This window comes from Dermacentor silvarum, chromosome 3 (assembly GCF_013339745.2).
Source record: "Dermacentor silvarum isolate Dsil-2018 chromosome 3, BIME_Dsil_1.4, whole genome shotgun sequence".
NCBI classification, from domain to species: Eukaryota; Metazoa; Arthropoda; class Arachnida; order Ixodida; family Ixodidae; genus Dermacentor; species Dermacentor silvarum.
The window spans coordinates 222,988,108-223,015,626 of NC_051156.1; the positions used below are offsets into that span (position 1 = coordinate 222,988,108).

The 27,519-nt window shown below is 47.4% G+C and overlaps 1 protein-coding gene across 1 annotated transcript; it reads right to left on the minus strand.

The window, feature by feature from the left end:
- LOC119446758 (acetylcholine receptor subunit beta-like 1) lies at window positions 1-27,519 on the minus strand. Its single transcript, XM_037711296.2, has 6 exons — window positions 27,251-27,519; window positions 15,564-15,700; window positions 13,965-14,009; window positions 13,791-13,900; window positions 10,330-11,419; window positions 1-459 (listed from the first exon to the last, which is right to left on the minus strand). The coding sequence occupies exons 1-6, from the start codon at window positions 27,414-27,416 to the stop codon at window positions 289-291; spliced, it is 1,719 nt and encodes a 572-aa protein (XP_037567224.1). The 5' UTR covers window positions 27,417-27,519; the 3' UTR covers window positions 1-288.

The following is a 27,519-nucleotide window of genomic DNA, read 5'->3' on the forward strand; positions in this document are numbered from 1 at the left end:
TTTTTACTCGTCGAATGCAAACATAGTCGTGTCGCGTTGAGCGCACGCGGCCGCCGGCTGCATCGTCGAGGGGGCGGCGCACAGCAGCAGCAGCGGCGGCGGTCTCTCTCCTCGTCCCCCCGGGGCGCAGCACAGTCTTGAGCAATCAGTGGCAACTTCCAGATAGTACTTTGAGGTGTGGCCCGAAAGTCGCGCGCAGCAGCATGACATGCCACGTGTTTTTGTCCGCCTAGACCTATGGTCCGAGTATATAGAAGAGACTGTACGTATAGATGCTTGGGGGCCCGCTCACGTGGGCTTGCCGCGGTGGATCTCGATGACCTTGTCCTGGTCCACGTACTGGAAGATGTGCGGCGCGTCCAGTAGGATGCCCACGGTGCCCGCCGTGGTGACCGCGAAGAAGATGTACAGCTGCAGCCGGTCGATAACCATGGCCACGTACTTCCAGTCCTCGCGGATCTGGAACAGAGCGGCGGCTCGGCGTCAATACATTGGCCAAATGGCCGAGCGGTACGCGACCACCGGTACATTGCGTACTTAGTGCACGCTCCATTTTTACGCGTTCTCCTCGTATTGCATCAATAACCATCAAGACTCATGCTTGTTATACATGCATCCAATCGACAGTTTATTAGACCAACAGCTTTTGAGCACGGCTTCACAGCAGCTTTGCTTATTACTTCGGCCAGCATGCACCGCACACGTTGATAAAATTAACTGCCCCTCGTAACAAATCCGAGATATGTCACCTTCCGTGCATGCATATATATCCCCACAAAAAGAACCAACTACGCAGAAGTGTTCAGCGCCTGACAAAATTCTGCAGCGAGCAAGAGCGCTGCGGTGAAGAGTACACTGAGGCTTATGTGGAAAGACCACAACATATCCAACAACAGTCACACAACGACGTTGACCTCCTGCACGGTGGCTAAGATAGTACACTATAGGCACGCATTTAGCCACCACCCCATTCCAAGCGAATAGCGGCGAAGGATGACTCGCTCAGGTTGCTGCCCTTACAAATGCAAGTCATGGCAGGCCGGTGTCAACGTGATTGGCGAGCGCACAGACGGCAGTCACCTGTGAACCACTCAAGTTGCTGCCCTTACAAATGCAAGTCATGGCAGGCCGGTGTCATTGTGATTGGCGAGCGCACAGACGCCAGTCACCTGTGAACCAATCTAGTGTATGTCAAGAGCTCTGCGGACGTTTTCCCGGTACGCTAATGACATTTGTCACTAAAACGCCTGCTAGCGGTAAGCGTCAGCAAGTTTACATGATGACGCCTGTGAACGTGCTATCCCCACGCTCGGCTAATGCATATCAAAAGTAGACAACTACTGGGCCGCGATCTTGCAGCGATGCCTTATGACTTATTCTACTCTAGTCTTATCATCCACCGCTCACAGCCCGCTGATCCCGCTGATAACGCGAGCGGACCATCGCTCCGACCACTGACAAAGCGCGATAAGCGCGAAAAGGCATTATTACCGGAAATGCATCGCTACAAAATACCGGCCCTGGTATGACTTAGCTGGTGTGCGCTGACACAACACCGACTGACTCTGCTGGTGTGCGATTAGAATGCATAGCTATATAACGATATCAGAGATTCGATGAAAGAAGGCTAGCTACAGATTTGCTTATATAAATAAATATTATGCTGTCTGTGTTAAAATTTCTGCCCTCGCCTGTGCTCTTTGCATCCGACACCCCCTACATACAAAACAAAAAAGTTCTCTAAACTGTGACCAGTAGCAACGCCATGTCATCGGTCGTCCCTATCTTGAGTATAGGCGGCGCGCAAGTATGCTTCTGGTGCTCGTAACGGTATTTCAACAGGGGCCCTGCACTCTAACATTGAAGCGCGATATGACATTTTTCTTTTTTCAACAGCGAAAGCTGCCGGCAGTTTTTGGCGAACTTCGGTCGAGTGTCAATGCTTGGTGGGCAGCAGCTACGTTGCCTTGCCAGTAAAGAAAAAAAAAAAGAAGATGTGCACGTGGATCTGTCGCTTACGCAGGAGCATGCGCGAAAGATATCTACCACGCACGCACCACCAGTAAAGAAGATGTTCATGCAAAGCCGGTTCGAATTTTTCAACTTCAGCGCTCGGAGCATTGAGTCATGAAGATGCATCCAGCGACATACGCTAGCAGGAACTTCCGTATCGCTCCTAGTGCGCACGCGTGCTCTAACTTGAAAGGAAAATTTCGTCGTCCGTCCGACAGAAGCATGGTGCTAAAAAAATGCCATATTGTCAGTTCATGAAATATTCGTCCAGGCCCGGGGATAGAAAGGACCAACATTCTTCCGGGGCGGTCGCTCTACGTGGCATCTGAGCTAACCAGGAGGCTAGAATTTCGCAGAGCGAGAACACATTTATCGACAACTTGAAGCATTAAATATGGTAACTCAGTTCTGCGGGACTCCGCAATGTGCAGGATGCGTCATGAAGGGGAAAAATTATAATCCACCCAATATTATCACGAATATACTTCTTCAAATCTGAAGCTTTGTTCTCGAGAAACCATATGGATTTACTTTGTAGCTTCGTGCACTGTGCGATGAAAGACAATTAACTTTTCCCTTTCACGAAAGATCTTCCATCGTGCGGATATTCTAGACTATGATGATGGCAGCACACGTTCTATATACGACGATGAGATGCTTGAGTGGAAGCTATAAGGGGCCTGTTCTGGCTCTCGAGACTGCCGCAGACTGTCCCGCTCTGACGCGCTGGGACAAATGTACTTGCACCTGATTGCTCCACGCTCCTCATTTGCTAACTCCTGCTCTAGCTTCCGGAGCAGTACAGACAGCACAGCATAATCCCGAAGCAGAGCAGAGTATAGCCTCGTGCCGCAAATGGTATGCAGTACCATTGCGGTACAGTACCGTCTTTAGCTACGAAAATGCCACCAAATCATGGATGGTTTACCACCGAAGGAGCCCATGGATCGTAACCGAGGCTGCGCCGAGTGAGTGAAAAAAATTTATTGTCGCTATATACAGAGAGAGTTTGGGTCGAGCCGATTCAAGCTTTCGTAACGCCCACTCGTGGACTGCCCGTTCTACCCATTCACTCTTTTTCGGCGCACAAAAGGCGTTGTCGCCACCCACGTGAATCCTGGTGCTAGTTCAGTCGCTGAAAACACACTGAGCCTATTTTTATTCTTCATTGAGGGTTTCATAGATATCATAGTCGTATCATAAGGAGACAGCAAATATGTATAAAATACGTTTGATGGTGTCTTGAGGAATGCTTGGCGCGTAGCTTTGAAAAGGGAGAACGGGAATGCTGTACTTCCTGAACCACTGGCGCAGATTTTGCAGTTAGCGTTTTGATGTTCGCCGCGTATGCCAAGGAGGTAGACATGAGCGTGTAGGAAAACGTTGGAACAGGTTTAGTGGGCGAGAGGTATTCAGAGACGCTATGAAAATAACTCCGGCTCACCATCAAAAATAAAAAATAAAGAAAGACAGAAGAAAAAGCTTCCGAAGTTCAATTACTAGCAGTCGGCCTTCCTTTGATGAGGGCAAATTAGAACATGGTTTTGAACAAGGGGGAACCAGACAGCAAGATAAGAAAACCGAGAGGAAGACAATGATTGATTTTAAGGTGGGGCGCTGGTAGGGAGTATATTTTCTTCACTTGACAGATGCATGCCGTGTCGTTATGGCCAGTGATATATATCGCCCCCCGCGTCAGTGATATAGTTCGCCGCCCGCGTCGCCCTCTGCCGCAAAATTGCGCGCGCCCACACCGCGACCATTCAGGACAAGAGGAAAGTCCGTTGTGATGCGACCCGTCGTGTCATTTCGTTCCGCCCAGGCGACGAAGTGCTCCTGTGGACACCTGTTCGAGTGCCAGGGCTCTGTGAAAAATTTCTTCACAGGTATCGCGGCCCATATACCGTGCTTGAAAGAACATCTGCCGTGAACTATCGCGTAGCTCCTGTTACCTCGGTTACTGACCGCCGTTGCCGCAGCACTGAAATTGTTCACGTCTCTCGCCTGAAGCCGTATCTTCGGCGTTCCGACCGTTTCTGACTCGCTGCCTTGCCGGCCGCTTTCGTGAGGGGGGGAAGTTAGTGTGAGCGCTAACTGTGCAGTTCATCATCGTCTTCATGTGTATATACCCATCTTCACGATCATCATCATTTTGTCGGGTTGGTGTTCGTGGGCTGTCTCACGCTGTGTGACAATACAAGAGCTCTGCCTTCGTCTCGGGCGTCGTCTCACAATATATATATTTTTTTCTATTCAGGTCGACGAGTAATGATCTGCCAATCTTTCCCCAAGTTTTACTTGCCGTTTCAATCATAGAAATATCGCAGTCATTGGCTCCAGACTTTTCACACACACACAAAAAAAAATGTAGTTACATAGAAAAAATGCATAGTGAAATGATAGGTGCAAAGATTACCCGCCACGGTATCTGAGTGGCTATGGCATTGCGCTTCTAAGCACGAGGTCACGGGTTCGACCCTGGCCGCAGTGGCCAAATTTCGGTGGGGCGGAATGCAAGATCGCTCGCGTACCGGTGCACTGGGTGCAAGTTATACAACTCCTCTTCTGCTTCTTCTTTCTGGGGTTTTACGTGCCAAAACCAGTTCTGATTAAGAGGCACGCCGTAGTGGAGGGCTCCGGATTAATTTTGACCACCTGGGGTTCTTTTACGTGCATTACAACGCAAGCAAACGGGCGTTTAGTTATACAACTCCATGGGTGGGCAAATGCGGCAGGCCATGGAGGGGCACTCCTTGTTAATTTGGCCACCCATGGAGAAGTTATACAACTCCATGGGTGGCCAAATTAACAAGGAGTGCCCCTCTATGGCCTGCCGCATAATTAGATCATGATTTCGGCGCGTAAAATCTCACACTTTAGTTTTAATTTAGACGCAAATTAAGGATGAAAGTGCACGTAGATCTGACGCTTACGCAGGAGCTTACGTGAAAGATATCAACCACGCACGCACCCCTCGTGCTAGTCACAATCACCTGACGTCGGCACGCTTTCTGTGGATTTACTTGTACAGAAGATACACAGTGAACATTACAAACCATCGCGAATGAAACTTCCATGGTTCTTGCGCAAATACGAACGAAATCTTACAGGTGATAACCTCCGTTTAGAGGCGGAAGCTCCCATACTGTCTCTAGTTGAATACCCACGAAACGCAGAAACGCTGTCTTTAGACAAATGCGGAGCCGATTCAAAATAAATTGGTTATGTTAAAGAAAAATAACATTCTTCCAACTATTGGGAACAAATTTATTATTAATGCTCCGAAACATTTGTTAAACATAAGAAAAAGACGGAGCATCAACTATACAGCTTCGTAATTTCGCAACAAACAACATATATTGCAATTCGATAACCTGCGACCGCTGGACCGCGTCATTATCATCATCAGCCTATTTTTATGTCGCCTGCAGGAAGAAGGCGATCTCTGATTACCTCTGTCCTGCGCTAGCTGATTCTAACTTGCGCCTGCAAATTTCCTAATTTCATCACCCCACCTAATTTTATGCCGTCCTCGACTGTAACTCATTATGTAACTCTATAATGGTCCACCGGTTGTCTGCTCTACGCATTGCATAGCCTGCCCCGCTCCATTTTTTTTTCTCTTAATGTCAACTAGAACATTGGCTATCCCCGTTTGCTCACTGGTACACAACGCTCTCTTCCGTTCTCTTAACGTTACGCCTTACGTTTTTCGTCCCATCGCTCACTGCGCGGTCCTTAACTTAAGTGGACTACGTAAAGCGAGCGATTTTCAAATAATATTCGTCAATTTAAGAAGAACAAATAGGAGATGTATCGATATTATTACGCTTATACAATGGCCAGAAGAGACGCAAAGCGGAAGACGGGTCGCGACGTCGAGTTGAAGTTTTAGCACCGGGTTGCGGTGACGTCATAGACTTTGACAGCGTCAGCTGAGACTCGTTTAATTTTTCAATAGTAAAGATGGAACAGATTGTATTATGATGGAATCAAAGACTGAATTTAGGAAGTTTCGAGAACATTTAACGCATTAAAACAGCCCATACGATAAAGTACCTTGAAATCCGTGACGTCACATTGACGTAACAGCGCTGGTGTGTCAGCACAAAATTCAAAGAATTGAAGTTTGGCTTCAATTCCTCTCCTAGTGGTCAGCCTCTTATCACGGTATTAACAAAACTGGAGTTTTGAAAGAATACTTTATCTCTCTAATCTAATCTAGAATTTCTCTTTACTGGCCTTTATAACGCATCGTTATAATACTTGCGAATACCATTACTTTGACACGAGACACGTCGCGGTGTTCCTATATTAGTTCCTACACCCATGTCATATGGTTAATTCGCATCTGCCTGCTCAGTCACTATTTATTTTATTTTTTCGTGACTTGCCAGAGGATTCCTGGAATGGGGGACCCTCCCACCTAGAGTGATCCGCAGCTCTAACGCTCGGGAACACTGTCTCGAAAATGAAAGTTTATTTCATCATTTCATCAAGTGATATTTAAAAGTCTATTCAAATAATACATTTGCCTCTTGCCGTGTCAATATTACCGGGATGTCCCTCCACCCGAACTAATGCGCATGCGCCACAGTTTAGGTCATCATCATCACAATAATCATCACCATCATCAGTTTCTGCTTCATCATTCCTCGTACACACAAAAAAAGTTGCACCCTTTGGGGCTTATCCTGTTGGCAAACGACAATTACCATGCACATACGCAGCGCGCATTTCTATTCTTTCATTAACACTCTGCGCTTGCAACTTTCCTGACTAGAATGCTATGCCACGCTGATAACACGCATGCCGTTCGTGGCCTGGAAGTACCACGCAGGGAGCGTTAAGAAAGGAAAGGCAAGCAAGATAGATGCCGGTTGTTGTTCGGGGACAAGATAAGCCCCAAAGGCTGCAAACATTTCTTGGGGTGTAGCGCAGCTCGGTGAAGAACGCGACCCTGCAATCATCGTCGTCCACGGCGGCAAAACATGGCGAATGTGCAAGGCATAGAGTTTCCTACAAGAGCTACTAGAGGGAAGTATGGCGCTGCGATCTTTCAGACACTGTGGGAATGATGCTTAGTACACGGATTTGGTCCCATCTTCGTGCATGGGGCTTCAGACGTTATTGTGGCTTCGTTTATTACGCTTTTGCTTTCATTGGCCTAAATTTCAAAGCAATGTATTTACTTCTTTTCTTAAATACAGAAGGCAATTCTTTAACACGCATAATCGCTGTTAATTACAGTGGTTCCGCTTGTCCATGCGTCCGTGACGTAATGTTTTCAACATCGGGCTTCTGTGCCACATGTACTGTGTACAAATTCTGCTGTAGGACAATTATAATAATGTTTAATTATTTATAACGCAGTACTAGCTTTCAGGAAAATTATCAGCTTGCAAAGTCACGAAGCCGTTTAAAGCCAGAAGGAGGAGGTTTAGGCACATTCATGTGTGCTGCTGGCTGAACAACCCTGCTGGCAGCTCCCGTAGACATCTATAGCGCCACGGTTCGTTCTAGTAATTGTATAAAACTCTAAATGGGGGTTTAAGGTGTCGCAAGCTTCGGTGCAGCGGCACATGCACACGCAGCCTCCGTAGTCAATGTGGATGCAGTGTGCAAGCATAGCTTCGTGGAAGGCCACAACAGCTAGAGTTGTAGGATAAACACGAAAGCGACCTGGTAACTCTTGTAGTAGCAAAATCTGGCGGTTCCTGAAACGATCGAGTCGCGCGAGACGAGCGAGGCAGAGTGGAAAGTGCAGAGCAGAAAAGGAAGCCACCCCCCCCCCCCCAAAAAAAAAAAAAGAGAGAGAGAGAAAACGATGAGTGCTAACGGCAAAGCACTGACGACGGTCAGTGGAGCCGCCAAGGCGTGTAGCAAGAACTTATGGTCCACGACAAAACTGGCGCGGCGACGCTGTTTTCTGGAAACCGGCCTTAGGGGAATGCTAGTGTTGTAGAACATACATGTCGGAGGGATAAGCGCGAAGGAAAGGAAAGAGAGGACAAGTTACTGAAAGGACATTAACAACGAGATTCAAATTTTTTTTTCTATCTGTACGAATGCTCAAAAAGGAATGTTCGAAGCTTGCATTTGCACAGAATCGAGAAATCATGCATTTAATTTTTTCTTCATTTATTATTATTTTTTTTTCGCGTGCAAATCAAAACTTGTCTTATGCTCTTGCTTTTAAAACAGACTGAATTTTAGTGGCAGAGAACCGCCTACGATGTACTGAGGGCCCTTTTGTAATGCAATTAAAAGCAAACTGATTACCTTTCTTCTAGATGAACATATGCGCAAAATATGCCGACGATTCTAGGACCGTTGTCGTCCTGGCCCTTCTCGCCAACAACGTCGGTCAAAAGTGGAACTAAGCAACTAATTAATTAAATTACAAATGATCGCCTTTTATCATCAGATAATGGTGCTACAATGAAGAGCGAAAAGAGAAAGAACAAGAGAGGAGAGAGTAAACTATGCTGTTCGAAGAAATGGCATCGCTGACAGGTATGTTCTAACGTACGAGTTACACAGCCCCAGTTACAAAAGTTGACAAAAGGCCGACGTTATTTCTCTGCAACTGCAAAAGCGCGCGTGACAATGCAAACTGGGATCTAATCCAGAAAAATAAAGAAAGTTACTCTGAAGCCCGAAATGCTCAAGTGATGCAGCAAGGTCCTGCTTCCCGCTTTAGAATTCAAGTATTTTTTTTAATAAACGTTACTGACGGTACATCCACCGCGTCATTTCTTATCCACAGCACGAAAGCTCTTTGTGCAACTTAATAAGGCGCTACTCGAGAAAGAATACTAAGAGCTGCCAAGCTACGAACGGATCAAACAGGTACTATTATAGGCGTTGGCTCATGGACAACATGTTGGCTAAGCCACAACTGCAATTTTTATACGAGGAGGGCTTCCACGCTTTACTTAAATGAATATACGTATATGCTACAGGGCAAGCTGCATGGAAAGAAACAAAAAAAAAGTTCATCAGGATGTTTCTTTGATTGGAGGACAGCTGTGCAACAAAGCCCTAATCAAGAAAAAAAAGAAAAAAAAAAGGAAATCGCATGTCGCAGTTACAGTAACAAAGCATGTTCGAAATTTAAGTAGCTCCAACAATTTACCAACAGGTCCACTATGCTACGGGAAATTAAAAGGTGACACATGTCGCCCTTTCAGTATTGCTACAACGGCAGACTCTGCAGGTGCTGCTATAATAAAACTGGTTGCATTTCTCCGAACACGAGCATGATGGAGTGGAGAAGTGCGTCGGTTAAGATAGTAGAGGCAGACGAGTGTTGCAGAGTACTACAAGAGTGCTTCAGAGCACTCCCGCAATCACATGTGGAGAATTTTGACGTCCGCATGAGGGCCGAGCCACGCCAGCGCCACCCCAACGAGCTAAGCTTGACTGAACGCAGCAGCTGTCTCGCTTATTCGGTCACTCAATCATTCCCTAAGTTCACTCACTCACTGACTCGCTCAGTGACTAATCCACTGACCCTAAATAGCCAGAAGAAACAAATATATACAGTCTTTGCGTCCCTTCAGCTGCGCAGCGCTAAAGCGGGCATCCCTGCAGCGCGAATATGAGGCGGGTGCTTTTGCGGATGGCACTTTGCCACACAAACTGAGAGGGTATCGAGACAAGAGGATACAGGTGCCAGTCAACGAGAATTATTGCAAATATTACAATAAGAAATAATTAATTATTTAATTCATTATTAATCTGCAGATGCAGCTGATCTAATGACTTCCGTAGCCGCGGTATACTTGCGCATATTGCGCATCCACTGGTACACTTACGGGTACCTCCTCCACACTCACTTCGCATGCGTGAGATGGAGCTTTAGTGAGGGACGAGGGGTGTGAGTGGTGTGAGTGAGTGCCGGTGAGTTCGAGTGGACGTCAGTAAAAAAAAGGAGTGAGTGACAGTTCCCGTGAGAAGAAACGAATGTCGATGGTAGTGATTTTGAGTGGACGTTAGTAATTGTCGGCCAGTATGAGTGGACGTGAGTATGCTGGTGAGAGTACAGGTATGTGACAATGGAGGCGACTATGAGCGCGAGTGAGTGTCGTTGAGTATGCTTGGGCGTGAGTAACGGGGGTGAGTGAATGTGAGTGCCTGCGAAAATATTGGCAAGTGAGTATACGAGTGAGTTTCGGCTTTTCCTGCCAATCTATGACTATAAATGAAACTAACGGTATGCCACTGCATCAATAAGAGGCGCGCCAGCGGCACATATTTCCCCGCCCGAAGCCCCGCTCGTCGCCCGTGACAGCAACAACGAAAGGGACGCACCTGAATGTACTCGTCCTCGCAGCGTAGGTGCTCGGCGATGAACTCGATCGCCTCGGTGGCCCGGTACGCCTCAGGGCTGAGGTAGAGCACGTCGCCCGCGGCAGAGTCGCGGCCGTCGACCGAGTCCCGCCGGCCACCGGCGAGCGCCGGCGGCCCCGCCTTGCGCGTGCAGTTCGGATGATGCACGTCGGCCAGCTCGAGGCACTCGTGCTTGCCGCCGTGCTTGGCCGCCAGGTGGTGCGCGGGCGGCGGAGGGGGCGGCGGCGGCACCGCGGGCGGCACGGCCGCCGCAGCGGCGGGCGGCGGCGGCGGCGGCCTCGGGTGGTAGTGGTGCATGCCGACGCCCGGCATCTCCATCATCCAACGCAGGCGCGTCTTGTGCGGCCGCTTCATGAGCAGCATGGCCGGCAGGTACTTGAGGAAGAGGACGCGGATCCAGTTGGGCATGCGGTGCGTGCGCGGGCCGCGGAAGTTCCAGTTGATGATGATCACGGTCACCAGGATCGACATGGTGTTCATGAGGAAGGTGAATAGCAGGTACTTGGCGATCAGCGGCAGCACCAGCGACGTGGGCGGCAGGATCTTGGAGACGAGCAGCAGGAAGACGACCAGCGAGAGCAGGATGGAAATGCCCAGCGTCACCTTCTCGCCGGCTTCGGCCGGCAGGTAGAAGACCAGTATGCAGAGGAACGAGATGAGCACCGTGGGCAGGATCAGGTTGACCGTGTAGAAGAGCGTCTTGCGGCGGATGGTGATGTAGAAGGAGATATCCGTCTCCGTGGGCCGCTGCTGCTTGCTGTTGTTGTGCCGGTTGAGGAACGCCGGAACCTCCACGATGTCCCAGGTGCCGCTCTTCCAGTAGTCGGACAGGTCCACCCAGTAGTTGTCGTTATACAGCTTTAAGGACACTTGGTCGCCGTTGAACGTCCACGAGCCGAACTTCATCACGCACTTCTGCTGGTCGAACGGGAAGTACGTCACGTCGATGGTGCACGAGCTCTGGTAGATGGCCGGCGGCACCCACATCACCTGGCCGCTAGGGTAGATGAGCACGTTCGACTTGTAGCGCACCTCGTAGTTGCCGTCCGCGCTGCGAGGACAAAACGGCGCTGCACTCCGTGCCGCTCGCGCACGAAGCGCAAGCTGGAAACGCCGATTGCGCTATAGCACTTAGTGCCATTCTTCGCACAACTTTCGATAAACAAACATGCATGCATGGAAACCTACCATGAGTGTAGAACGGCTAGGACAAAAAGTTACCTCTAACGAACCATTGGTTAACAAAGCCCATGTGATAGTGAAAGCGAGCTGTTCGTGGGGAAAGAGGAGCTTCGAAAAGAACTCAACTTGATACCCCCTGCAGGCAGAATTCTCTCGAGGTTTCTCTTTAGAAGTTCCAGCTGTGCTTACAGTAATCAGCAGCAATGTGTGCTACTCTCGCTCTCTCATTGATGTGCGCAACATAAATAAAGAAACGAACAACCAGCTTACTCACGCAGGTCAACTTCTGTTTGAGCTCGCGGAATGCACTTTCTACGTCTGATGTTTGTATAGCCACGTCTGCACTGTAGCTATTGCCTCCACGTTAAGGATTTCAAACTCCTTGCGCCTTCAAATAACTTTCTAGGAAACCAGAATTATAGTGTGAAGCAGGCTGTCCGACTATCAAAAGAGCGTAAAATTTTATGCGCTTACCGTATCCGGTCACTATAAAACGTAATGAGCACCGGCACGCAACTAATCAGATAATAGTTATGGTTTTCACTCACATAAATCTGTCTTTGTTTGTTGGCGACAACTTCAGGCTTAGCTTGGACGCCCCTCGTTGTACCGCAGCAATGGCGAAGTCTGTGGCGATAGCGTAGGGCGCGCTTCACTGCTACTGGCTACGTGTAAATACATGTAAACTGCACTGCACGCTTCACACTTGGACCCGTGAATACACGTTGCTAATTGTGCTCGTTGCTTCTCGATGGGCAGTGCGGGGGAGGAGGGAGGGAAATGAATAGCAATGGTTGCTGAAGCTGGGGGAGTCTCTCGCCTCGGGCGCCGCGTAAAACTGTCTCGTTCAAGATGGGCGCCTCAGCAGCCATGCCGCGCGAGAAAAATCACCAGCACTTCGCACTACTGAGTGCACTGCATTCTAGAGCACCAGATAACCTCATCTTCAAATTCCAATTACAGGGCTGTATAGAACAAGCAGATGCGTATGGTGACTACGCCTCCCGACTTCTTACGTCAACGACATTTGGAAGCATACAGGAAGATGTGTCTTGGACTCGTCACCTTTACAGTGAAACACCCCCAGGCACATAACACAAGTCAAGAAATACTTACCGTGAACTAAGTATTCCTTGCTTTTCTTTTATCTTTGATATGTTGGAAAGTCTGGCATTGCTTTGATAAATAGGGCTGTTCAATATATATGTGCGATATATCGCACAGCATTTTTCGCTCCGCATAGTCAAGCTGTAGTTCTAAGGCAATGCACATCGCCTTGAATTAACCCGATTATAACAGACTCTGAATGTTGCGCCAGCTCGAACTCCCTACGGGCCCTGCATGCATTGGTTAGCCCGGATACATCGATCTTCTGGTGCTCAATAACTATATAGTGATCGTGCAACGAGGGTTGACAGCAGAGGTTGGTGAATTAAAATTTTTGAGGAGTCATCCTTTTGGTTTTAATCTGACTGCATAGCCGTCGTCGCATAAGTTTTGCTAAATAAGAAGCCAGAAAATAGTTGTAAGCTTTGATTCATGATTTGACCCACGCTTTCTTGGAGCACGAGCCGGGCGCTCTACCTTAGTGCCACGGCAGCTTCCCGGACACCGCCCAAAGGAGAGAAAGGGTGAAGAGGAAAGGCAGGAAAGTTAAGTGGTTTGCTTCGTATTCTGGGAAAGCGAGGAAAGGGGCATAAAAAAAGGAATGGGAAAGTATCCAAACGGCTAATCTAGCTTACGATGTCCCCCCTACTTACCAAATTAGGAAGTGTCATCCACATAATGTTAACTCTCTATCTAGCTTGCGATGTTCAGACGATGTTCAGATGGCGCTTATATTCTGCCTCAGTATGAGCTCAAAGAAATAATGAACGGGAAGTATTGCGATGAAGACGAGCGTCACGAATGAACATTTCTATCAAAATTGTTCGCGTCAATGTGCCGTTTTGCAGAGTTCCTTTAGCCTAATGGTATAATCTTTACGAAATGCCTACGGACTCACAAATAAGACGTCATCGGGGTCCGTTCACGTCGATTTCAAAGTAATAGTGCTTGAAGCACGCGCAGTGACGAAGTCAAGGCGAGAAGCACGCTCCGGCCAGCTGTGAACGTTTCTTGGTATAGCACTAAAGCGCTTGTTAGTGTCCGTCTAGAAGTTTTTTTCCCTAGCAAGCAGCGCTAATGCCTGAGTGCAAGACTGCTAGGAATAAAAAGGGTAGCAGGCAGTGTTCGCTCACTTGTTGAAGAGCACGATGTCCGGCTTCCAGACCTTGTCCGGAGGCAGCCGCAGCACCGAAATGCCGCCGTAGTCCGCCTCGTCCCATTTGAGCTGGTAGTCGGTCCAGACCTGTAGCGACCGCACGCGGCTCGACGGGTGCTCACGCTAGCGAAGCCAATAAATATCCACTTACCAGCTGCAGCCACACGTTGGACGTCATGATTTGATTCTTCTCGTTCTGAAAACGCGCAAAGTGGGGAGACACCACTGTAGTGACGCGCGCGGGACAAACGCGTCACGAGATCCAATCAACAACGGGCTCTGTTATCATACAAAACGTCCTATTGGTAGCTGCGATGCATCTCTAAAGCAGTTAGTACGATTTCAGGGACAGCGCAGACGGCATTGTTATGCGGGGAGTGCAACGGTCTGAAATCTTTAAGGTGAATGCGATCTCTGAAACTCCATTAGGCGCCAACCACATGAGACGTATCTCCAACGTCTTTTCCGAATAACGTAGGAGCGCTCACCTCACGCTGCGCGGTTAACCGTGCTTCAGTTGTGTTCGAAACTTGTTCCGTGAAGGAGAGTTACTTGCTTTAACCGGGAATGACGTAGGACACATTCGAGCCAGGACCCCAGTGAGGTCATAACGCATTCTGTACGGACGCGCCGACTCCAAGTGGCGCCACATCGAAAAAGAGCCGGAAATTCGTTTCATGAGGCTGTTGCTGTTAGGAGGGTTAGTTTACTTGCAGAAAAGCAGAGAAGCCAAGACAACTGGCCGAAATTTGCTAAATAGAAGTGAAGATACGTGGAGTGTATTCCATCCGAGATATCAGTTTGCGCGCCAAGTACGGTGAATTAGACGCACCGACACTGCGCCTGCAATACATTCCACGTGGTCGCCGCTTCGGATTCGCACCCACGTTCAACTTTACCGTTTTGGTTGCACTTTATGAGTGGGATCATTAATACCTTTCAACTTCTTTAAAGACGCATCGAGTGTGCGGGAGCGTGTTATTTCCAGGCGCTCGACCTATAGTTGGCTGGAGTACCCTAATTCCCAAACGATATTCCTTATCACTTTGTATCGTGAAAAACGAAAGTAATCGGTTTTTATAGAGTGATGGAGTCTTTTAGTCACATAAAACTGTGTTTCTGTATTAAACTTATATTTCTAGGCGAGAAGTGCCATGAAATCTTCAAGACTCTTGAAGGCACCGTTAATAAATACAAGAAAGTTACATTCGCAAAATGAGGGACAAAAGGAGGAGATGGAGAAACGTAATGCCATCTGATTAGTACAATTGAAGTCTTGAAGGCTTTTACCGTGTGTTCGAACTTTATTATATATACTTTTAATTCAATCCATTGTTTCAATGTAGGTACACTTTGCAATAAGCTCCAGAATTCTGAAGCTCGAGATTCCCACTGAGGACAGACCGTCATTTTCTTTGTATTTCTTTATCTCTATCATGAGACTAGCCAAAACGCGTCTTAGAAAGGCCCATGGTAGGTGCTGCCGCTAGTACGATCATCTGCATGGATGTTGTCCACGTGACCTTGTTTTACAGTAAAAACGAAGAGTAGTGGCGGTGCCCACTGAATAAGGCCAACTGCGTCAGCCACGAAAGAAAGAAAGAAAGAAAGAAAGAAAGAAAGAAAGAAAGAAAGAAAGAAAGAAAGAAAGAAAGAAAGAAAGAAAGAAAGAAAGAAAGAAAGAAAGAAAGAAAGAAAGAAAGAAAGAAAGAAAGAAAGACTAGCGGCATCGTGAACGTGGTATACATACCACGTTGATGAGCTGGATGAATGACAACCCAAACTGCACTTCCACCGTCATGTTCATTATTTCCACGGGCCGGATCAGCTTGTTGTAGTCCCGAAAAAGATCTCGCACCAGCCGCTCCTCGTCTTCAGATGCCAAAACTGGAAGAGAACCGCAACTTCATCTTACAAGGTCGCCCGATAAGTGTCTCTATATAGAGCAGTAAACAATAACAAACGCAGCCCGAGCCACGCGCGGTCTGCGCGCGGCAGGTCCGTGCTCTCACTTATCCGGTCGCTGCCACTCGATTACGCTGTCTCGCTATCAAAGTACGACGAGTCTGCCGGAACCAAACTCCCATTATATTTCAAGCTCCAATATAGGATAGCGCTTAAAAAGAAGCACGCGGGCCAAGCACTTCGAGAACACAACCTGGTGCTTGTGCTGTGTACTTGTCGTTTGTACATCTTGTGTCCCTTGAAGGCTTCAACGCCAAATGGCCAATAAAAAAAGAGCCCTTATACGCTGAAAGCCGGCATTCGAAAACTACTCTTATGCTTTCGCAGCCAGATGGCTGCTAAGGCAGAGTAAATAGACGTACGCCCCAATCACGGCGCCAACAATTAAACGTCCGCGCACTGGACGAAGCGAAACGCAGAGACCCGCGTACTATGAAGTCGATCATAGAGCACAGAGACCTCGGTGGATGCGCAGACCAATCAGAAGACGTTGCTGTCTGGGAGTCTGTAAAGTGTGCTCGCGTCTTTCTCTGTAGGACTCAGAGAAAAGCAGAGGCACGTATAGGTCCGCGAAATCGAATTAATTCTGGTTTTCGCATGACGTCAGTTCGATGCGAGGTCATATCTTTTGACTTCCTGCTTTGAAGTTTATCTCGGCGACATGTCCCGACATTCTGTTAGATCTAGCTCGCAAATTTATTTATCCTTTATGTTCTCTTTTTTTGTTTGTTTCTTCGCATCTTCTTCTTCTGTACTTCCATTGCTGCTTTTTTTTATAATTTCTTGATTGACTCTTTCTCGTCTTTTTTCGAGACAGGCATAGATATCCGTTGTGCGTCCGATGGTGCAATTTGTTTCTTCTTTCCTTGTTTGACCCCTGGTTTCCACGCTATCGCTGTTTTATAACAACAATAAAATGAATAATACTGATGTAAGAGGGGGCAGGAGAACAAAGTAGTGAAACAAGTAAAAGCTTCGGTGGTAATTCCTATAATCTTTAGAAACATCGGTTCCGTATTATGCATAATTATCTGTTCAGCATTGTGGCGCGTAGCATGTTCTAAGCTCTAAAACAGCGACCAAAACTATGACTCGATGCCATGGCAGCGAATTTTTGTCTTTTGTTCTCAATTGCATCTCATTTCTGTCTCCGTTTTTCGTGACTACTTCTGTTTTCTTTATTATTTGCACTTTATATCTTACATTTGACTTTATGATAGACGGACACGCTGGCTGATATCATCTCCCTTTACCGTCAAAATCAATCGACATTGCCTTCTTGCTTACAAAGCTCTCCTCTCTTCTTACGTGGTCCAACCGTACCAAGCCTTCCTTTCTTGAAACATAATTCTCTGCAACTGGCGACTGTTGAGTTGTGCCGATGACGCTGTCTTGTCACGCTGAGAAAAAGCCTTTCTTAAGCAAAAAAATCATATCAGGGGTTCGTTTTCGCTTACTATTAGTATATCGAACAAGGTTGAGAACGCCAACTATTTACCAGTGAATAGGCACTACTCGAAGCAGTCGTTATAGTATCCATATAGTGAGCGCAGCATGGCGCATATTCGTGAAAAGCGAGACTGATATAGCACAGGCAGCGTGAAAGAGAAAAAAAGGACAGAAAGGTCTTCGCATCCATACCCCGCGGTTAATAGAATTTAATTCTTGTGCCACTATTCGAACATCACTTCTGGCAGAAAAATACGTGTCGATGAGAACATTCGCTCCTCAGCAAAAGAATAAGTGCTGTAGACATGATAAAGGGAAACAAATAGAATGAACGGTGTGGCGAGATCGCACATGTGGCGCTGCAGTCTGCGAGCAAGCCTAGTAAAGTAATGACCGAACATCCCCATCATTGTCTCCTTGGGGTGCATCAGTGGACAGTTACCACTCTCAGAGGCAGTGTCGTCAGGGCTGTGGGCATTCTACGCCAACTCATGGACTCGGGAACAGAGTCCCTCAAACATCCGATTGCTTTCTGCTTTTTATTGTTTGTCCGTAAATAATGCAGAAGACGGGAAAAGAAGGTTTTAAGAAGAAAAATTACCTTTTCAAGAAACAGAATAGAAATTTCGGTGAAAACTATAGAAGGCGGAATGGACGAGCAGGGTATAATAAAAGTAAGCATAGAATGTTTTGGAAGAACGCCCGCTGTATATTCGAACCATCGATTGTCTGCGACATTGTCTGTCCACGGGGCCAGGCCAATGACTTCTTTTTTCTTTACTGCCATCGACACGACCGCTACTGGGAACATTAGGGCTTTTTTAATTGTTTCTCGGGCATTTTTCCCCCAGAGGCGCCATCACTGGCTAACAGATGATTCAGGGACACCCTTGAAATGCATTTTCCCTCCCTTTCCGATCTTTGTGAGCGAATTAACATTGCGTTTATGGCCGCTTGATGCTTCATATGTTTTCTTTCTTTGTCGCTAGTGCCAGTAATCAAGTCAATGTAACCGCCTTACGATCATACCCTCAGCCACTGAAGATACGGGCAATAAATAAATAAGCAACGAAAAATCCACGTTTCACATAAGATATAATACTTGTATCAAGGATCGATAGCTTCAGATACAAGCAAAGTAGCAGCACCATCAGGAGACCAAAGCTTCCAGTTTGCCTCGTTATATGATCACTTCGCCTCCAGAATAAAATTGCTTATAGAAACCACTGTCGTCAGCAAATGCGAATCTTGAAGAAAGCCTACCAAGAAAACAATCGAGTAAGAGTTGTGTGTCTTCCCATTTCCGTGTGCGCCGCAATTATCACAACGTTGGGTCGACTTGAACTGTATTTCCTTGGTAGCATTATCTTCATTACTTGGGGTGCAGCTTAGAATGGTTCTGATGAAAAATAAAAGTATGGCGGCAGAATTTGCCCTTGTCAAACTCCCGATGCTATTCCTGCTTCATAAACAGTTCTTGTTGTTCCCTGTCTTACAGACATCCTGCCTCGTGCTCGCAACAAGCTGAGTTCTACGGAGCTTGACGCCTGCCATGTGCCCAACCACGCCATGTTCATCAGGCTGTCTTTTTTTTTCTTGCAGGTTCATTTCAAGAAAGGTACTATTGTTGCGAACATGGTTATGCGAGCATTGTTTTCCATCAACACCAATTTTCGCATACCGGTCTCCTCGTGGTTGTCAGTAGGCGTGTGACTTGCTATGTTACGAATAGCATCATGCATCGGTAGACACGTGTTTCCTGGATTTTATTCATTTGTTTCTCTAAATCAAGGCACTCAATAGTCTTATTCTTTTTGTTAACACATGCAACTCCGAGTGCAAATATGCCATCCACCTAACAGTACCACGCAGAGTTTTATGAAGGGGGTCATTTCTAAATGGCTCGCTTTGTGGAATGTTTGCTATTGTTTGTGAATGGCAAATTTTCACTGCGTGAAACATCATCAACCTTGCGGACTTCTGCATAACTTGGCTGGTTAATATTTTTTTTCACACTGCAATAAATGAGCTCGCATTGCAAGCATTGCACACCTGATCGAGCCGATTGCTGTCATCGTAAGCCGAGGCGGTGCGAGGGTGCCGAAATTTATTGTGCTCGTTCTTCCAAAACCGGCGAGACAAAATTAGTGTCTGCAACTAAGAGTCAACGAATGCAGCGATAGGTCTGAGCCCGATAACGCGCAACTGCTTGTTCCGCTTCGCTATGGGCGCCGCCATTGTTCTCTCTACCGCTGCCGACTAGGCACGAGCATAGTGGCTCGCACTCGGAATGCCTCGGACTTTTTGCTCACCTCAGGAGATGCTATGGCTATGCGGCTATTCCTCCGGGGTCTTCGGCTTGAATGGAGGCAATCATTGTGTGTACGCTTCAAATACGCTTAACGACTTTTATATTATATACACCACTACGTCACCTATACGTCTCCTCCGATTCTCCTCACATCTCTGTCTCTGTACCGCGCCTTCTGGTTGTCCCCAGACGAGGTACATAGAGCGGAACCACCGCATTCAAGCTAGCGCTCTACGATTGGCTGTTCGTGCCGATGCACAATACTGAACAAGTTTATAAAAGCTAGTAAAAGCGTTCTCACTTTGCACCTCGTTGTAATGGTTTAATGATAGGCATATTTTGCAGTTCATTACGGAAAATTGAATCTGCGAAGTTCTGGAAGACATTCCTTGGTTACCGCGAATATTTATTCGCCCCAGTACAGCTTTATTTCGGCAAAGAATTTGCACCTGCTACACCGCGGGAAGCTGACTCAGCGACAATGCAAATCGATTCTTGTGGTTTTGTTTGAAGTACATATGTATCTTTGGAGATATTAAGCATGCAGTCTTTTCAATGCGTCACAAAAACGATTATTAGGCAAACATTCCCTGTTGCAAATTACAGTAAAATGATTAATCGCTTACAAAATGATCCATCGACTGCACTAGTTATTAAGTGTCAACGAGAGTATGCGGCAACTGCAAGCGCTGTTCCGCTGGCAAGAGGAGAGACCGCTTTTTCAGCAATCTAAGCGAGCATAATCGAAGGAAAAAAAAGAAAAAAAAAATGCTGGCGTCTATATGTGGTGTATAGTGTCAGCATCCATCGTATCAGTGTGTGTCACTAAATTTATAGCTTCCTGCGAGCCAAGATGTGCCAGACTTGACATTTTGCAATCGATGCCTTCCCAAATTCACATCAAACTGTCGGTGGCACAAGAAAACAGGCGCATGAACAAAGCCGAAGATGAATATATTAGCGCTTGCAAAGTGAAGTAAATGGCTTCTCAGCAAGCGCACATATAGGTGGCGTCCATCTGAGCACGGTGTCATCGCCTTTGCAAAATGTTAGAACTACAGCCTTACTGCAACTTGTCAAGAACTTGAGCAACCATCAGAGAACACCAGAAACCATGCTTTCGTTAAATATTGAGAGGACGGCCCAAGCAATGTAAATGAGCAAAGCGTCGTCAATTCTGCAGGCTACTCCGTCAAGCAATACGTTTTTCCGAGAAATTTATTAGATCGTATAAGCGTGATGCTGCCAGTACTCTCAAATCACTGGCGCTGAATTCGTTCGCAGAGTGTATTCATGCACGGTGATGAAGGCGCTTCGCAGGAAGACTGAATACGTCTTCATGTTAGCTAAACACAAGATGAGTGACAGGCTTGTCAGCGGTGGTGCTTTGATTTTGGTGTGCCGCGAGTTTGAATGAGACATGCTCATGTAGTCGTAAAATAAATGGGACCTTCGACATTCATGTCCGTATATATTGTGTATTATCGAGTAGCAGACTAGAGCACACTGGCTCAGGTCAACCTCTCTGTCTTTCTTTTCACCAAAATCTCTCTCTATCTTCGTAACAGCCTCGCACTGGCTTGGATCAACGACCAGGAAACTGAGCCGTAAAAATCGCAGAAATTCACGTCTACGCGTAATTCCTGATTGCATTTTACGTCTAATGCAATACTGAATCCTTCATAGGTGAATGACTGTATGCGTGAACTGGGTCTGCTATAGCAATTGAGAGGTAAATCGGAACATTACCACCTATATCACGAGATGCTGCTGTGTGCATATGTTACACATCCCTCCCTTCTTCTCTATAATTGGTTCGATCTTGATGAAAAAAAAAAAAAAAACGCTGAAAACTACAAAACATCACATGTCGCGAAGTGCGACCGCCATTCGTCGCCAGGGTCGCCAGTGAACCCGAGCCTCAATCGCCCTGGAAAGCGACTAACGGTCTTTTGCACTCTGTCAATGTCGCCTGCAAGAGCGCGCAGACAGCCATTTGCGCGCCAGCATATGGGCTTGCGCAAGCGTCATCGACTCGCCTTCTCTTTCAGCCTTCAATCCAACACACCCACTTCTCGTTAATGTGGCTAAACTTTGCTGTGCACATCTAAACGTTTGACCACGGCCTTTTACTTATTTATTTCATTTTGATTTCTCTGGATAAACCGGCTACGAGTCATGATATATTTCCAGCTGCTCGACCACTTACTCGCTCAAACGCAGTCACTACATTGCAGAATGAGCAACCAAATACTTTTTGGCCTAGTTTGGCGCCTTTTTTATATAGTCATGCTATGTTATTTTGGAATATTAGCCCTACTTGGACGCAGCCCCTCCTTCCATTCCTGCAACGCTTCGTCTTTATTAACCGTGTAAAGGTTAGCCGAAGGCTGTCTGACACATTAAAAGCTGGTCGCGCGAGCTAAGGAAGTTGTGCATGCTATTATATTAATCCAAAGTAAACTAATCAAAGTAATCTCAAAGTAAACTACCTACCAAATCAAAGTAAACTACCTATATAAAAGGCAAGCAAACGTTTCTACTTGTGGACCTCTCTTTGTCATGGTGGCTTTGTCATCTCATTCTTGACGTGTCAGTATTACTTGGCTAGCCCCTCGAGCTCGGTCGCAGCGTCACCACAGTAAGATCATAAACGCTTTCATTTGCCTGGCACTTCTCCCTGTGTAGGGAAGCAAACCGCGGACGCTCGTCTGGTTTACCTGCTTGCCTTTTCCTAATTCATTAATTCTTCCTCTCTAAAGATGGCAACGCCATTTAGACAGCAGAAATAATCATGCATATTGAAAGCTTTACCTTCCTTGCAGCCGCTCTTTAACTTCATACAACCTCTGTAACGTTCGAATGAGCAGCGTCAGCGGTGTCTGCTCCACAATATGAGGTCACAAGGGCTGAAAGTCGTATTCCGAAAGTTTATCCTCGCGTAAACTGCACCAGACTGGACTCGAAAACGTGCTCTCAGTCCAAACGACAGCAGAACAGTGAGAGCCCAGCGTTGAACTGTCACATTAGGACGATGATAAAGCAAATAATCAGCGCTTTGCAGCCGCAGTTACTTGCTTGTTTGAACACGCCTGTGGCTAAAAAAGTAGTGCGAGTAATGCAGGCTGTGAAAACAATGCTGGCTGCTCTTCATTAGACTGAAGCACTGCTACCGCATGTGTGTGAGATCACGCACATTTTTAATAATATCTCCCACTTACCATCATCTACCGCTTCTAATGCTTCCTTTCATACTTTCCCATTTTATTTGTGTGGAGCAGCAATTCTGAAGCCTGACCTTCACGCTGACCTCTCCAACTTCCCAATATTCCCCCACCGGCCGACACTGTATGGCGCCCGCCGCTCATAATGGCGCTCGGCGTGAAAACAGAACAATCACCACGGCGATGGCCCCGGAGATAACTTACGCAAGAACTTTGCCCAAATACAAGCCCGGTATACAAGGGAATCATCAGAATAATAAATAATAAAATGAGAAAATCATTTGAACGGCTACATTATATTTTACGCAGCTGTATGCACTGTTTTTGTTTTGTTTTTTCCTTTCCTTTTCTTTTTTTTTTATTTTTACTTCTAAACTAAATCTGCTCTTGTATGTTTTCGTAGTAGACATTCTCCAACGTCGACATTACGCTTCTGTTTGAGCCAAGGCGTCCATGATCAGTTTCGCACCCTGTAAGAGCAGGGCAGGGCGTTAGAATGGTCTGCAATTACTAACAACCATGCTCATATTTTTGTATTTTAGGACAAATACCTAGAATACTTCTGGCCCTTTTTCGAACCGCAATTGTATTACTTTTATGAAATACTTTATTTTCTTCTGCATCTTTACAGAAACGGTGACAAGAGCAAAAGACATCGAGGCCTGACAGAACATCCTGCTCCGTAAGAGGGATATATATATATATATATATATATATATATATATATATATATATATATATATATATATGTGTGTGTTCTTAACCAATGGTGAAGCATGAGTGAGTGCAGCTGACTTTGTTAGGTTCACTGACTTCTAAGGCTGGGTGACTTGAAATACTGGGCGCCCAAGTGCCACCATGAAATAGTGTCTGCATTTCTTTCTCCTCTCAGCACAGCGCCTGGCTTTCTTTCTCCTCCTCGTCATTACAAAGTTTCAAACTCTAGAAGCGTGCTAATTAGCGCCACCTTCCCGGTCGAGCCTCGTGGTTCGAAACTGGCGCCCGGCGTACAGCAAAGAAGCAGCAAAGCCACGCTAAATATTATCATAATCCATAATATCGAGAGCTATCAGATTTGTTTGAAGTTGTTTGATTCAGCTGTCTACTTTAAAGAAAAACTCCGGCATATTTTTTTTTCGCTTCAGTGAGAAGTCATGTCGTTTGGAAGATAAGCCAGCGCCACTATTCTTCTGCGTGTGTACTTTTTTTTATTGTAATGGCTAGCAGCCCTATAGCTCTGACACCTGCGGGTGGGACGAGACATTCGCGCATTTAGTTTGTATCTGCCTACGTTACGGTACTAGGACGCAAACTCCCTTGGTATACTAGACAGCCTCCCACTAAGAGAAAGGACGAGCCTAAGACGGTGGTTACAACGCACGTCTGCGCTAACGGAACCTATTTCCGTCTATTATCGTTGAATGCACTATAAAACCACTGAAAACAAAATAAACGCAACTGGAGTAACTTGATATTAACGGACGTGCGAGAGAAGATGTCAGTTCTTGCTGCGCGACGCTTCACGTCGTGAGTGTGGTGTGCGTCCCCGTCGTGCTCTCTCTTCCCTTCCTCTTCACTACGTCGACCTCCGTCTAACCGTGCAGGGCTCATCCGTATCTGTTCAGCATCCCTGTCTTTCTTGGCCGCCTTTCTCTCTGCCTCTCGACTTGTTTGCCTTCACTATAGCATCTAGATGTCGAGAGGGACGAACAGACGCAAACGGTATACATCCTAGCGATCAAAGGTCTGAACAACCTGCATTTGTTGTAATTTGACGGGAGGGGTTAGGGTGGGATACCCCTTTTGTCAGCCGATTCCATTCTATGCCTGCAAATGTCCTAATTTCATCCCAGCACTTTATCTAGTGCCGTCCTTGAATGCGTTTCTTTTCCCTTGGCACCCATCGTGCTACTCTAACCGATCACTGCTTATCTTCAAAATTGTGCTAATTTGGGCTGACTTGTACCTCTTATGGCTAAATGGAGTAACAGCGCACAGGACAGGACAAACTAAATGACCGTTGCGCTTCATTCGTTCGTTCCGATTGTCATTTCCTATTTTGGTTTACGCTTTTTCTTTTTAACCCCCCCCCCCCCCCCCCCCCATTATATGTCCTCTTCCTATGTCCTGTTATATCCTGCGATACTTCAGGGAAGCAGAGAGGCAAACCCCTAAGCCTCCCCTGTCCTGTACTCTGCGATGTTACTCCATTTAGCTTGTTATCCCCTCCTACACATTACATGACGTGACCAACTTGACTTCTTAGTCATCTCAAACTAGAATATCATCCACACCATTCTGCTTCATAATCAATACAGCTGTCTTTATCTATCTTTACGCTCATCATTTGTCGCTCCATCGCTTGTGGCCCCCTCCTCCTCAAGCTTTGTTATGCTCCAAGTTTCAGCTTCATGGGATTGTTCTGCTAGAATGCACTGGCACAATGCCCCCGTCATTACAGTATAAGTTATTGTATAATCTTGTCAAAGATTCCTGAATTGGCGGGTGCACTCAACATTTATTGGACGACAACTTTAGACAGGGTATTCTATCGTTTTCAGGGGGTCGTAGTTCCTCAGATGCACTGGGCGGTATTGCAAATCTTGGAACCGAAAGCGCGACCATGATGAACTTTCTCTAAACAGCGCCAAGATAACTGGCCAAGAGTGGGTTCCTAAAACTGTCCAAGTTTCCCCGTATATTGAAGCCACGTTTTATGACATCTACGACCTAAATAAGACGGTAGAACCAAAACAGTCACTTTCGAACTTTCCCCGCAGCAAAGTTATGTTCCTGGAGGTGATGTCGATGACGATTCGTACCCTTCGGGTGCTTGAATGTCATTTTTTCTTCATTCTTCACGTTGCTCTTTTGTTCACAATCTTCTCTCTTGGTCTGCAATGCCACTAAACCAGACCAGTTCTTCGACGATGTCGCTTCGGGAACGCTCCAGTGCGTCTTGAGCGGTTCAAATGTGGTTTCATAGGCTTTATTATTGGCCCAAAAGTACAAACGTCCAAGCCCTCATCGCCGCAACCAATAGAGTACGACAGCTGTGAATGTACGGGCGTTAAGAAAAGGAGGGGGGAGGGGGGCTATGGAAAGACAATGTGGCCAGGAAACGCTGAGCACTCTTTCCGCGCACAATTCGATCGAGCGTAAGAAAGTGAGTGATATCTACTACTGCAGCAGTCATGCTTCTACTGATTGTATTTTATCCAATTTCCAGTGGTAATCCGCTGGGACAACCACTGCGATAAGTTTAGGAGTAAAGCTAGTTCACTCGCCCAGCGCCATGAATCAGGTTATAGGCTAAGTATCTCTTAGAGGGAAATTGTGTTGCCTCTTTAGAGATTTCATCTTTGTCGAGTCACTTGCACGTGAAAAAAGAAGCCTCAGAGTGCCCTTCGCGACAGCAAGTCATTTATTGCGGCCTTACATTAAGTGTTTTGTACCAATGCATCACTCTATGATGATCGGGCCAATGCAATCACAATACGCTTGCACCGTCTTATTCGCCCGAAAAAAAGCGTCAGCAACCCTTGGCCAGCAACAGCGTTCTCACATTCATGCTAAATGCAAGAGGCTTGTAACACCAGACTACATATTAAGCACGTAGGTATTGTACGGGTGTAACTCTCCTGTGTCGCTGGTACATAAGTAAGCCGAAAAGCTGGAGTCTCTTAAAAGTCACTTTTATGCAGATACCAGCACCACAGTGAGGTACCATGGGATCGGCCGGCACGTGCACGTCCAAGGGTAGGCTCGCAAGTGAAAGAGCACGTGGCACAGTGCTCGGCGCTAGGCGCGCTAACCAGTGGCCATGCGGCACCATGAAAAGCGCTGGATCACCAGACCTTGAGCGAGGCACATGGAGTTGGAGAGGCTGCGCGGTACTTGCAGTTGCCGAAAGTCCGTTTTGCCACCTCGTGCTCTATTTGCTCACAAGGCTAGATGTACATGTGCCATTTCAATCTTTCATGGTGTTCGTGGAACGTTCCCTTCTCTGTGCTCTGCCGAACGCTAGGACTCGGCGGGCACCCTCTCCGTATAGCCTGTACCTCCTGTCCGACGTGCGAGTTCTCTGAGCTTTCCCGGATCGCAGGCTTCGCTCGCGCCACAAATTTCACTCCAGTGGCGAGCGCTCTTCAATGTTTGTGCTTCTTTCTTACTGAGGACGGTCCGGGACCAAGAGGTCTGGGCCCCTCTGTGTCCCCGTGGCGGCAGGGGCGCCCGTGTACCCCTGCAGTCGCGTGTGGCGGGAGGGGGGGCGCCCTCGGCCGCGGCGGCCACCCCGCGCGCGCGATGGGACCCCCGGAGTCCCGAGCCATTGCGGAGGCCCCCTCGGGGCCCGCACCTACCGCAGGCGGATCGCGGGGCCCACGTGGGCGGTTCAGTGCGGCAGCGGGTCGACGGCCCCGCGGCGCGCCAATGGCGCGGTCTCCTCTTAGGCCTAGCGGCTAGGCCTGGCCTGCGGGGCTCGCTCACCTGGCGCAAGCCGCAGGGCCAAGAGCAGGATGGTGCAGGCGGCCGTCATGGCTGGCCGGGGAAGACGGCGGACGGCCCGGTCGACATGGCGGCGGCGGCGGCGGTTAGCAGCAGCAGGCGGCGGCGCGCGGCGCGGTGCCGCCGCCCAGCGCCCGGCTGCGCCCATCGCGGGGCCCCATGGCGGCCCTCACCGGCATCGGCCGAGCTCGCTTCTCCCTGCTCCTCCGCTGGCGCCGCCTTGCACCCGGTCTGCCGCTGCGACGCCGGGA